General features: G+C 43.1%; 1 protein-coding gene across 23 annotated transcripts in view; it reads left to right on the forward strand.

Annotated features, from left to right (window-relative positions):
• LOC108695484 (plectin-like) overlaps positions 1-13226 on the forward strand; it is a 134645-nt gene that overhangs the window by 67551 nt on the left and 53868 nt on the right. For 3 of the 23 annotated variants that reach the window (XM_041566715.1, XM_041566717.1, XM_041566722.1), the window contains exon 1: positions 5922-6236. The exons of the other annotated variants lie outside the window; for them this stretch is intronic. In XM_041566715.1, the coding sequence (XP_041422649.1) occupies positions 6092-6236 (145 nt within the window). In that variant the 5' untranslated portion in view covers positions 5922-6091. Of the gene's footprint in view, positions 1-5921; positions 6237-13226 lie in introns of those variants that run through there. 23 annotated transcript variants of the gene reach the window in all.

Raw genomic sequence — 13226 nt, forward strand, 5'->3', positions numbered from 1 at the left:
GCAGTTATGTGAGGTCTCCGCTCACCACAGAGTAGAAACTCAAGCACTTTCTATTCATTCTTATGGGATCTTCACAATTGTATTTATCAAATGGTTAACTTGAACTTTAACCCATTGATAAATACAGATTCCATACAAATGAACAGAAAGTGGGTTTTGTGAGTTTTGTTGTGGTGAGCTCAGGCCTCACATTTTGATAAATCTGCCCCTTAATCTCCTTACTCCTCAAACAGAGGTATTGGGGTCACTGACTTTACCCCACCCATAACTCATTCCCCATATTCTATCAGTTGATACACAAATTCCCTTTGTTCTATGAGTTGATATATTGTTACTTCCATCTGTTCTATGAGTTGATACATAACTTCGTTCTATGAGTCGATACATTGTTACTTCCTTCTATTCTATGAGTTGATACATTGTTACTTCCTTCTATTCTATGAGTTGATACATTGTTACTTCCTTCCATTCTATGAATTGATACATTGTTAGTTCCTTCTATTCTATGAGTTGATACATTGTTACTTCCTTCCATTCTATGAATTGATACATTGTTAGTTCCTTCTATTCTATGAATTGATACATTGTTACTTCCTTCTATTCTATGAGTTGATACATTGTTACTTCCTTCTATTCTATGAGTTGATACATTACTTCCTTCTATTCTATGAGTTGATACATTGTTAGTTCCTTCTATTCTATGAGTTGATACATTGTTACTTCCATCTGTTCTATGAGTTGATACATAACTTCCTTCTGTGAATTGATACATTGTTACTTCTTTCTGTTCTGTGAATTAATACATTGTTACTTCCCTATGAATTGATACAATGTTACTGCCTTATATTCAATGAGTTGATACATTGTTACTTCCTTCTATAAGTTGATACATTACTTCCTTATATTCAATGAGTTGATACATTATTACTTCCTTCTATGAATAAATTGTTACTTCCTCATTTTTTAGTTGATACATTGTTAGTTCCTTCTATTCTATGAATTGATACATTGTTACTTCCTTCTATTCTATGAGTTGATACATTGTTACTTCCTTCTATTCTATGAGTTGATACATTACTTCCTTCTATTCTATGAGTTGATACATTGTTAGTTCCTTCTATTCTATGAGTTGATACATTGTTACTTCCATCTGTTCTATGAGTTGATACATAACTTCCTTCTGTGAATTGATACATTGTTACTTCTTTCTGTTCTGTGAGTTAATACATTGTTACTTCCCTATGAATTGATACATTGTTACTGCCGTATATTCAATGAGTTGATACATTGTTTCTTCCTTCTATAAGTTGATACATTGTTACTTCCTTATATTCAATGAGTTGATACATTATTACTTCCTTCTATGAATAAATTGTTACTTCCTCATTTTTTAGTTGAAACATTGTTAGTTCCTTCTATTCTATGAGTTGATACATTATTACTTCCTTCTATTCTATGAGTTGATACATTATTACTTCCTTCTATTCTATGAGTTGATACATTGTTAGTTCCTTCTATTCTATGAGTTGATACATTGTTACTTCCTTCTATTCTATGAGTTGATACATAACTTCCTTCTGTGAATTGATACATTGTTACTTCTTTCTGTTCTGTGAATTAATACATTGTTACTTCCCTATGAATTGATACAATGTTACTGCCTTATATTCAATGAGTTGATACATTGTTACTTCCTTCTATAAGTTGATACATTACTTCCTTATATTCAATGAGTTGATACATTATTACTTCCTTCTATGAATAAATTGTTACTTCCTCATTTTTTAGTTGAAACATTGTTACTTCCTTCTATTCTATGAGTTGATACATTATTACTTCCTTCTATTCTATGAGTTGATACATTGTTACTTCCTTCTATTCTATGAGTTGATACATTGTTACTTCCTTCTATTCTATGAGTTGATATATTGTTACTTCCATCTGTTCTGAGTTGATACATAACTTCCTTCTATGAATTGATACATTGTTACTTCCTTCTATTCTGTGAGTTAATACATTGTTACATTGTTACTTCCCTATGAATTGATACATTGTTACTGCCTTATATTCAATGAGTTGATACATTATTACTTCCTTCCTATGAATAAATTGTTACTTCCTCATTTTTTAGTTGATACATTGTTAGTTCCTTCTATTCTATGAGTTGATACATTATTACTTTCTTCTATGAATTGATACATTGTTACTTCCTCATTTTTTTTAATGAGTTGATACATAACTTCCTTCTGAGTTGATAAATTGTTACTTCCTTCTATTCTATGAGCTTATTCATTACTTCCTTTTGAAACATTACTTCTGAATTTTCTGTGGGTTGAGACATAACTTCCTTCTATGAGTTGATACATTGTTACTTCCTTCTATTCTATGAGTTAATACATTGTTACTTCCTTTTATTCTATGAGTTGATACATTGTTGCTTCCTTCTAGGCTATTAATTGATACTTTGTTGTTACTTCTTTCTATTCTATGAGTTGAAACATTGTTACTCCCTTCTATTCTATTAGTTGAGACATTATTACTTCCTTCTATTCTGTGAGTTGATATATTGTTACTTCCTTCTATTCTATGAGTTGATATATTGTTACTTCTTTCTATTCTATTGGTTGATACAATGTTACTTCCTTCTATTCTATGAGTTGATATATTGTTACTTCCTTCTATGCTATGAGTTGATATATTGTTACTGCCTTCCATTCTATGAGTTGATACATTGTTACTTCTTTATATTCTATGAGTTGATACTTTGTTACTTCCTTCTATATTATGAGTTAACACATTGTTACTTCCTTCTATCCTATGAGTTGAAGAAATTGTTACTTCTGTCTATTCTATGAGTTGATACATTGTTGCTTCCTTCTATATTATGAGTAAACACATTGTTATTTCCTTCTATCCTATGAGTTGATTAATTGTTACTTCCTTCTATTCTATGAGTTGATACATTGTTACTTCCTTCTATTCTATGAGTTTATACATTGTTACTTCCTTCTATTCTATGAGTTGATACATTGTTACTTCCTTCTATCCTATGAGTTGATTAATTGTTAGTTCCTTCTATTCTATGAGTTGATACTTTGTTACTTCCTTCTATTCTATGAGTTGATTAATTGTTACTTCCTTCTATGCTATGAGTTTATACATTGTTACTTCCTTCTATCCTATGATTTGATTAATTGTTACTTCCTTCTATCCTATGAGTTGATTAATTGTTACTTCCTTCTATTCTATGAGTTGATACATTGTTACTTCCTTCTATCCTATGAGTTGATTAATTGTTAGTTCCTTCTATTCTATGAGTTGATACTTTGTTACTTCCTTCTATTCTATGAGTTGATTAATTGTTACTTCCTTCTATGCTATGAGTTTATACATTGTTACTTCCTTCTATCCTATGATTTGATTAATTGTTACTTCCTTCTATCCTATGAGTTGATTAATTGTTACTTCCTTCTATTCTATGAATTTATACGTTGTTACTTCCTTCTATCCTATGAGTTGATTAATTGTTACTTCCTTCTATTCTATGAGTTGTTACATTGTTACTTCCTTCTATTCTATGAGTTTATACATTGTTACTTCCTTCTATCCTATGAGTTGATTGTTACTTCCTTCTATTCTATGAGTTGATTAATTGTTACTTCCTTCTATTCTATGAGTTTATACATTGTTACTTCCTTCTATTCTATGAGTTGATTCATTGTTACTTCCTTCTATTCTATGAGTTGATACTTTGTTACTTCCTTCTATTCTATGAATTTATACGTTGTTACTTCCTTCTATCCTATGAGTTGATTAATTGTTACTTCCTTCTATTCTATGAGTTGTTACATTGTTACTTCCTTCTATTCTATGAGTTTATACATTGTTACTTCCTTCTATCCTATGAGTTGATTGTTACTTCCTTCTATTCTATGAGTTGATTAATTGTTACTTCCTTCTATTCTATGAGTTTATACATTGTTACTTCCTTCTATTCTATGAGTTGATTCATTGTTACTTCCTTCTATTCTATGAGTTGATACTTTGTTACTTCCTTCTATTCTATGAGTTGATACTTTGTTACTTCCTTCTATATTATGAGTTAACACATTGTTACTTCCTTCTGTTCTATGAGTTGATACATTGTTACTTTATTCTAGTCTATTCTATGAGTTGATACATTGTTACTTCCTTCTATTCTATGAGTTGATACATTGTTGGCAGGTGCTGAGAGATAACTTAGCCGAAAGCCAGTGGGGAATCCCAGTCCATTAGCCCTTGGGCTATTCTGTAAGTAGTCCAGGAGGCAGAAGTAGCTTAGACCTTTGTGCTGTTGTTACTATTGGCCAGCTCAGGTGTTGTACCTGTGCCCAGTGCTATGGCAACTTGTTGACTCTGTGGCAGATGAAAACATTAGTTGCCCGGTAACTGTCTGTTTCCTAGAGGCCCTCGGGGCTTGGCATCAGCGAAGAGAATTCCATTTGCTCAGAGGAGGGTGGGGACAGGATGTGATGGTGAGAGTGGACAGAACTGGACTGCAGAGCTAGCACTCTGATTACCTCCAGTCTTTTGCCCAAGTAATGTGAATTATAATGTTGTATCATGTGACTCCCTCTGTGCCCCGGGGGTGTGGGTGTCACTGACTGGGTCTGAGCCAAGGTGTCAGGTTAATACAAAAGGCTCTTTATGTGGGAATTAAGTTTGTGAACAAAACATAAGAATCTCTTATATTTATTTTATCTGTCTCATATCGACTGTCCCTGCAGGATTTGCCCTGAGATATCGGCTCCTATTTACTCACAGCAGTGTGGCAGCTCCCGCCCATGGGCATAACAGTATATGGAGCAGAATTGGCTCTACTGTTTGTTTATGGAAATGTTATCGAGAGAGAAACTATTTACAAGCTGTACTTAACCCTGTGTGAGTGTTCCGGGTGTCGTTATGCTAATTAGAATTCGTTATGCTAATGTGATACTGGACTTTCTGGTTGTGCCTCTCTCAGTCTCATTGTTTGATGAGGACAATTCTCATTCCATTCTATTCTGTGTTGCAGCAGAACTATAACTGTGTGTTTCCCACAATGTAGGGCAATATCGAGGGTAATTCATCTTTAGCTCTTGGTGACTTTCTGTATCATTGCGGAGCCCCAAACATTTTGGGGTTCACCACTGGTTTGTCATTTAACCCTCGGATGACCTTGCTGGGTCACAGTGTGGAGTAATTATCCACTTTGCACACGACGGGGGGGGGGTTTAGTCCATATCTGCGGATTAGGGAGGGATGAAAGGATAATCCAATTATCTCAGATCTTGGGGAAGGCGCGTTACACTAAATGAATTGTCAGCTCATTTGCTGAGTGAGGTATATGTGGGGTGGCCCTTAAAATCCAGGTGGCATTAAGAAGTAGTTTTGCTGTGTCGCAAATTTAATTCCAAACACATAGTAACCCCCATCCTGCTTGGCTAATTAGCAATAAATGTAGGCGCATGCTGCAGACTGTACTGGTTTCTGTGCCACCATGCATCCATTTAATGTATGATGGAGTCCTTCTCCCATCAGAAATTCAGTGTGGGGTGATCATCATTCTGTAGTGCATCTACTGTTGTTGAACTAGAACTCCCAGTAGTCTTACCCAACAGCCTTTGGCTCTGCCCCAGTGATCTTATAATTGAACTGTGTCCCCCAAGGAGGCCGTGTAGATGTGTATTAGTCATCGCTGCCTCGTGAGCTTACAATCTAGCTGTAGGTGAGGGCAGAAGAGGCAGTTAGTTTCTGTCACATTGTCCCTGGGATCACCCTGCCTGTGCAGATGGAACGAGCGAGTGGGTGGGGCCAGAGGGTGGATGGGCGGGGCCAGAGGGTGGATGGGCGTGGCCAGAGGGCGTGGGGCCGTTGCTACAGAGAGGGAGAGGGGAGGGAGAGGGGCAGGACAGGAGGTTTGTTTGTGTCCCTTCCCCAGACCTAATTCGGCATCGCTCACCCCTGTACCCAAATGGCACCTGCACTCCTGTTCCCCCCTGGTGCCTGAGGACCCCCTGGAATTGGCTGTACAACCCCCCTGTTACTTTGTGCTGGTGACGGACAGACAAGCATGGAGGGCTCCCACAAGCGTCCTGCCTCCTCCACTTGGTACTACACCTTTAAGAAGGAGATGCTGCTTGAGCGCTCTGATTGGCTGAATGGGAGCACGGAGCAGGAGAGGAAGGGTTACCTGTACAAGAAGCTCTGCTGTATAGGTGGGTTACCTGTGCCCCCCCCCCCCCCGCACCCAACTCCTATACATGTTCCCTGGCACTGGGGGGCAGCACTAACACAGGACTGGGGGATCAGGAGTGCAGCTGGTTAACCATTTCACTGCTATAGCAGGTTTATGGTCAACCTTATAGCTGCAGGCTTTGCACCTTTAACCCCTTAACTACACATAGTGTATGTATATATATTATATAGTGTCACTATAGTGTTAATTACTGCCTCCCTGCAGGGCGTTTGTTATTAACTCTTAAACTGCCAGCGAGTTGAGCCTTTTGGGTTAATAACTGGCTTATTGCAAGTGGTTTGGGATTATCCCTTTAACTGATGTATTAAAGTAAATGTCCAATGGCAGAGGGGTTTGTGATGGATGGATGTGGTGCTGTTGATCAGGCACATTGATTAACCCCATCACTGCCTGCTCAGCACATGTGTAGAGAGTGTTATTTTGCCATAGTTATTGTGTTTCTGCTACACTACAACTCCCAGCATGCTTACATGATTCTGTGTTAAAGAATTCTGGGAGTTATAGTTCAGTTCCCTGAGGATAATCAGGAGTTGTATCAGCTAGTGTACAATTAACCCTTTTCCTGCTGGTTGCTCTGCCTCATTCATTCCTTGTAGGGATTGGTAAATATAAATGGTAGCACAGTATAGACGCAGGTTTGGGGTTAGTGGGGGGCCCTGGCAACGCACCATATTGGGGGGTTTTAGTTAAGCAGGAATATCCAACGTGCTACAACTCCCAGCAACCCCTGATAGAATTTGACTAACATACTTAAATACTGAAATGCTGTCTCTAAACCTGTGTATATGTATAATAAGCTTTGCTGTAGAGTCTGTTGCCCTTTAATCCCACCCCTTTCTCCCTGGACAGAGTTAGCCAATGAGAGGGCAGAACACTGGCAGCGTAGGAGTCAGTAATACATTCCACATGGTTGTTCATGGGTTTCCGTGCAGAGTCGGAGTCACATATTTCACTTATTAGCCAGGAATCTGCGCCGCTCCTCATGGTCCCTGATCCAGGATTGTTCTGATTAATGCAAGAAAATGTCATGTCCCTTTCTGTTTTCTGCAGTGCTGGTTCTAACTCCTGAAACAATGTAGCAAAAGCTGGCAGACCAGGAAGATAGTTGATATTTGCTACTTTGTGTCAGGAGTCAGAACCAGCACCTTATAAATAGCCAGGTAGTAGCAGTAATACCATATAGGTATAAAATGGTTTCATGAAGGAATAAAGGATAGGGAAGTTTGTTTCTTTCATTAGGCAAAAAAGACATTTGTGAGATGGCATACTTCCCCTTTACATACTGGATTTGGGCTCTGCACAGGTTGGGCAGTGGTATAAAGTCCTATGTTATTAAGGAGTAGTAGAAATATTACTTATTAACTGTAATTAGGGTGGGTGTGGCTATAAGGTGGTGACAAAGGGGGTGTGGCCTATAAGAACACAAGGGGTGGCGTCTTTTCTGCACCCAGTTGTCTCATTGGTCCCATTGTACCCCTAATACCCAGTGACAGAGGCTCCATATAATTCCAGACACAGGACCCTATGAGTGACCCAGCAACAAAGGGGTTAATGCATTCCTGCCAATAGACACTTTCAATGCCAGAGTCTGTCTCTGTTCATAAATAGCATTTCCAGTAACAGTTCAGACTACACTGGTTTCTGTGCAGCCATGTGCCTTCCTTGCTAAATAGAAGCTCTGCGTTTTCTTTGGGCTCTGGGCTGAACTGAGGGACAGACATTGGGGGGGTTACCAGTCCATTTGGGACCTCCGGTGCTGATACATTGGACTCACTCAGACTGGAATTGGGCAAAGGGAACAGGACTGGCTGGGGGGGGTAATAACTGGTCAATTTGGGCATTTGGGGGGGAGGTGGAAGGAATGTAGGGCCCATATATATATATTCCTCTTGCAGTTCCCCTTTAAATGTTTGATGGAGTAGAAGCCACTGACTAGAAATAATTGGAGCTGTTACCTGTGTGGCCCCCGTATGTGGCCCCGTGGGGCAAGAGATTCCTGGAATAGTTTCTTTGTTGGTGAATGGTGGGGGGGCTTTGTGGTTCAGGTGAGGCTCCAGGTGCTCCTGGGAAACAGGTGTTACTGTCGGGGCCCCTCTCTTGCAGGAGCCAACGTGGCCGTGGGGCAGGAGGGCTGCCAGAGAAAAATGTAAATCATAATGTTCTTTCTGTTCCCTGGAAGCCCGGGGGGGGGGGTGGGGGTCAGACTGGGCCTCTATAATAACAAAGGGCAGGAATGTTGTGTCACTTCCCCGGGGCCACAACAGTATTTATTACCCCTGTACTTGTCCCCCCAGAGCAGAAATAGAACAGTGGGGCGAGTTCTGTGATTAGGAGCTGCCGGGGGGCTGATTGTGGCACATGAGGTGCAAATACTGGGGTACAGTTGTTGGGCTCTCTCCTCCTTCAGCCTTTTCTGCCAGTCAGTAAGGGACAGAGAAGGAACTGTAGTGAACCCAAGAGCTTGCACTTATTACTATCATCCTTTATATTTAGTGCCAACCTATTCAACAGCACCTTGCAGTTGGTCTTTTTGTGATTTCCCTTTCCATTTTGCCTTCCAACATCCAGTAGTTGAATATTGTGTGTGTGTGTGTGTAACAATCAGTTGTACCATTGAGACAGTAGTTGTGTATAAATAAATACTACTAAAAAGTACTAATTGTTGGTGCAGGACACTTCCCCTGTTCTCCACTGGAGGGAGCTGTTGCTACAGGGTGTGTGACTGTCTATATGACTCCTCTGCCTGTCACTTTTCTATGAGCAGATTTGGCAGTGAAGGGGTAAAAGCTGTTATTTACCATTTATGTGTCTTTGTGATAGATTTCTGTGTGGCCCCAGCATGAGACTTACTGTTATAATAGGATAACAATCAGAAGCCATATAGAAGTCCCTGTTCTCCAGAGCTTGCAATCAATAGTATGGGCAGCTCAGCTACAGAGTGATGTGTGTGGGGGGATGTTATATTTAGGATGTGGAAAAAAGGGGGGTTCACCTCGCACACCCTGGCCTTCAGGAACTCTGCCGGGTGCTCAAATACCTGGGGGGATCGGCACCCCCCTAGAGCAATGATCAAAGGAAAAAAGGCAATGGCACACCAGGCACGATCAAGCAGGGAAAACCCTTGCAGAAGTTTATTTGCACACGATGCAACGTTTCGGGGTGGTCCCCTTTGTCAAGCACCCCGAAACGTTGCATCGTGTGCAAATAAACTTCTGCAAGGGTTTTCCCTGCTTGATCGTGCCTGGTGTGCCATTGCCTTTTTTCTTTTGATATTTAGGATGTGGACACTAGGGGCGCTCCAGGGGTTCAGCCTTGGTGACAGGGTGCCCTCCCTATTGGCACATGGCTGTACTCACTCTGATTGGCTGAGCTGGGAGCACATTTGTACCCAGCAATTTAACCCTTCATGTCATCATCCTCTTCTCCTGGGCTTCCAGGGAGGGGGACTTGTGTCCAGTTAGTTTTATTGTTTTATATGGGCCATAAACCTAAGTCTGCCAGCTGCTAAACTACAAATCCCAGAATTCCCTGTCGGCAGTCTTTGATAAATGTCAGGGTTTCTGGATTTATTGGTCTCCTGATTTACAGAGGGAATAAAATGTTTGTACTTGTTGCTTCTTTTACACAGGAAACTGAATCTTCCCCCGCGCTTTGCTTTGTACCGGATGTGGCTGTGCCAGTAACATTGCCTGGCACTTTATCAGACTGGCACTTTATCAGCCTGGCACTTTATCAGACTGGCACTTTATCAGACTGGCACTTTATCAGACTGGCACTTTATCAGACTGGCACTTTATCAGACTGGCACTAACAGACTGGCACTTTATCAGACTGGCACTAACAGACTGGCACTTTATCAGACTGGCACTAACAGACTGGCACTTTATCAGACTGGCACGTGCCCCTCGTTTCCTTCCCAGTGGCTAATATGTAAATTGCAGGTGTATAAACAAACGCAGAGCAAAGTTGCCCAAAGTTTCTTGGCAATGAGATGGAATGTATTTTAGCTGATTGGAGGGGGGGGGTTAGACAGGGGGTGGGAAGGTGGTATCACCCAGTGTGGGGGTGGGAAGGTGGTATCACCCAGTGGGGGGGTGGGAAGGTGGTCTCACCCAGTGGGGGGGTGGGAAGGTGGTATCAGCCAGTTTGGTATCACCCAGCAGGGGGCACTGGTGAGTAGAAGCAGAAGACATTGGGTGGGTACATGAGAATGGAACAAGTGGTTTTGGGCGGGGGAGAGGTTGTTCCCAGATTATTGCCCCCTGGGGTACAAGGTGTGTCCTTTCTCATTGTTTCGATTGTTCCTTCCAAAGGTCCCATCCGGCCTCTCGTTCTTCACTCCTACAAAACAAACACATTGGTCGTGCCCTGCCCAGGATCACCCTGTCCTGTCCTTGCACAAGTCTGCGCTCACTTACTGCAGCTTCAGAGAACACGAGTGTGTGAGGGGCCCTGGAGGATTCTGGGAGTCCTGCCTGTGACTGGGGGGCAACACCACATTAGTACATAACCCCTTGTGCCTGGGCTACTTGTGTCTGGCTTCATGGCTTGTTGCTGGTGTCTCGGCTGTGCCCACTGGGCCAAGTATCTGAAACACTTTGGCTTGTGAGTAAGTGCCAGTTTGTGTCCTATGGACCTATGAGCTGACAGTCTGAAGCACCTCACCCAGTGCTTAGCAGTGGCAGCGTCTGTGATGGGTGCGCCCTGCTGGTGATTAATCCCTGAGGAATAGGATTTGGCTCTCAGATGGGATTCCTTTGTAGTGATATAGGGAGCAGCACCCAGGGGTGACACTGTCCTACCCCCTCCCCACCCTTCTGTGTGCAATTCCCTATCTGCCTGCGACTCATTGTTACATCACTCACTGCCTCTCCCTGTTCTGTGGTTACTGCCCCCCTATCCCCCGGAGTGTGGGGTACCTTCTTGTATCTGAGAGTGAGTGTGGGGTACCTCCTTGTATCGGAGAGTGAGTGTGGGGTACCTCCTTGTATCGGAGAGTGAGTGTGGGGTACCTCCCTATATATGGGAATATTGGGGTACTGGATTGTAGGGAGAGGAGCAGTTACATAGACTCTTAGTCTGAAATAAAGCACTGCGTATCTTGACAGCGCTATATAAATAAATGATGATGATGATGATGAACTGCAACTCCCAGGACCCTGAACCCGTCGGCAGTTGCTGTTGTATCTGGAAGTCTTTAAATGTGAGTTCTGAGAATAGAGTGGGTTTGCAGGGATGATATTAAAGGGGAAGCAAACACTCTTATTCGGACACATTGCTGCCCAAGATGGCGGCTGGTGGCGCAGGAAGTGATGCGATTAATGTGGGTCATTAACTGCCTAATTGTCAGAGTACAAATTACTCACAAGCAGATAATTGCCCCCCGGCGGAGGGGGCAGGGAGTTGATCTGGCAGCAGGTGGAAGGTGACACACGGGGTGGGGCAGGTTCTGTGATGGCTGAACGGGCCTTGGGCCCCAGAACCGCAGGGGCCCATTGTGGGAAAAACAGAAGTACAAGTGACAGATCCTGTAGTCTGTACCCCAGGGGTACCGCACTACTGTCATTAACTGCAACTCCCAGCACCCTGCAGCAGTGCTTCATAGAGATCCATCCAGAAGGGCCAGGGACGTGGGAAGCTCAGCTGAAGCAGAGGACACAAAACCACTGAACTCCAACACACGAGCTCTAACCCCCGGGACAGGGGAGCAGGGAGTGGGATTTTCCTTTTCCTCTCACATGACTGGGCCCTCACTTGCTTCACCCCATTTGTGCCAGAGGGAGGGCCCCACTGCTCCCACATTCCCAAGGCCATGCAAGGGTTAATAACTGGATTAGACTGAGCAGTTGGGAGGGGCCCCAGTGGGCGGGCAGGGGTTAATGGAGACTCGCAGGAATGCGTAGCTGGGAGTTATTTCATAGCTGGGAGTTATTTCGCTGTGTTATAGCAAGTTACAGGAATGTCAGACTTGGCACAGGGGCAGCATGGGAAACGCACTGTATTGGGTCAGTTACCTGGTGCCTCCCAGTGATTGTGGGGGAGACTTGGGGTGCCACCAGATTATTGCCCCGCTGAAAAGGACCAGGGGTTAAAGAGCAATTAATACCCCACTGCTCTCTAAATGCCCCATTGGCAGTGTTCCCCTCATTTAACTGCATGTGATTCTATCATTAGTTGGAGCTGCCATACTGCCCAGCGCTTCTAACAACTCCCATGAACCCCCACTGCATTGCCAAAAAACCTCGGGGTACCACCCTTTGCTCTGAGGTTGTGGCTCCGCCCCCTGGTGCAAAGGGAACGAGGGGAAGTTGTTTTTTGGTGCACTTCCTGTTGGGCCCTTGTACAGTAACTGATGAAATGAATGTAAGGAGCCCTCTCTCTTCATTGTGTTTGATTATAAAGCACCAACATGTTCTGTAGCGCAGCATGATGCCAACATCTGTGTGCCAGTGGGTATGGAGTTACTGGGCCTGAACCTTCTGAGCCCTCATTGCCCCTCCTGTGCCCAGTACGGCGTTGGGGGGTCACATGGTATAGGGGCAACATGCCATGGGCACTATTGATGCAGCCCAGAAGCTACACCAGCCATGGGCACTTGATGCAGAAATAAAGGGCAACTAATACAGCACTGGCAGCTGCTTGGGCACCAGATGTAGCACTAGTGACACACATGCATTGGCTCCAGTGCAGCAGTATTTGTGCAATATATTGGCCCCCTATAAATAATAATAATAATAATGATAATAATAGTAGTGGGTGGGCAGAGGCACAGGAGCTGCCATGTTAGTGCCAGTGTTGAGAGCAGCAGTTGGTGAAGCCTGAGGTTTCCTGCTCTGTGGGTGCCAGGGTGAGAGGGGGGAGAGGAGCCCACGGGTGGGCAGAAGGCAGAGGAGCTCACACCTTGGAGCCTGTCACTCACCTCACAAAGGGGCGGGGCCTGAGGGGGCTG

This window comes from Xenopus laevis, chromosome 6L (genome assembly GCF_017654675.1).
Source record: "Xenopus laevis strain J_2021 chromosome 6L, Xenopus_laevis_v10.1, whole genome shotgun sequence".
NCBI lineage: Eukaryota > Metazoa > Chordata > Amphibia > Anura > Pipidae > Xenopus > Xenopus laevis.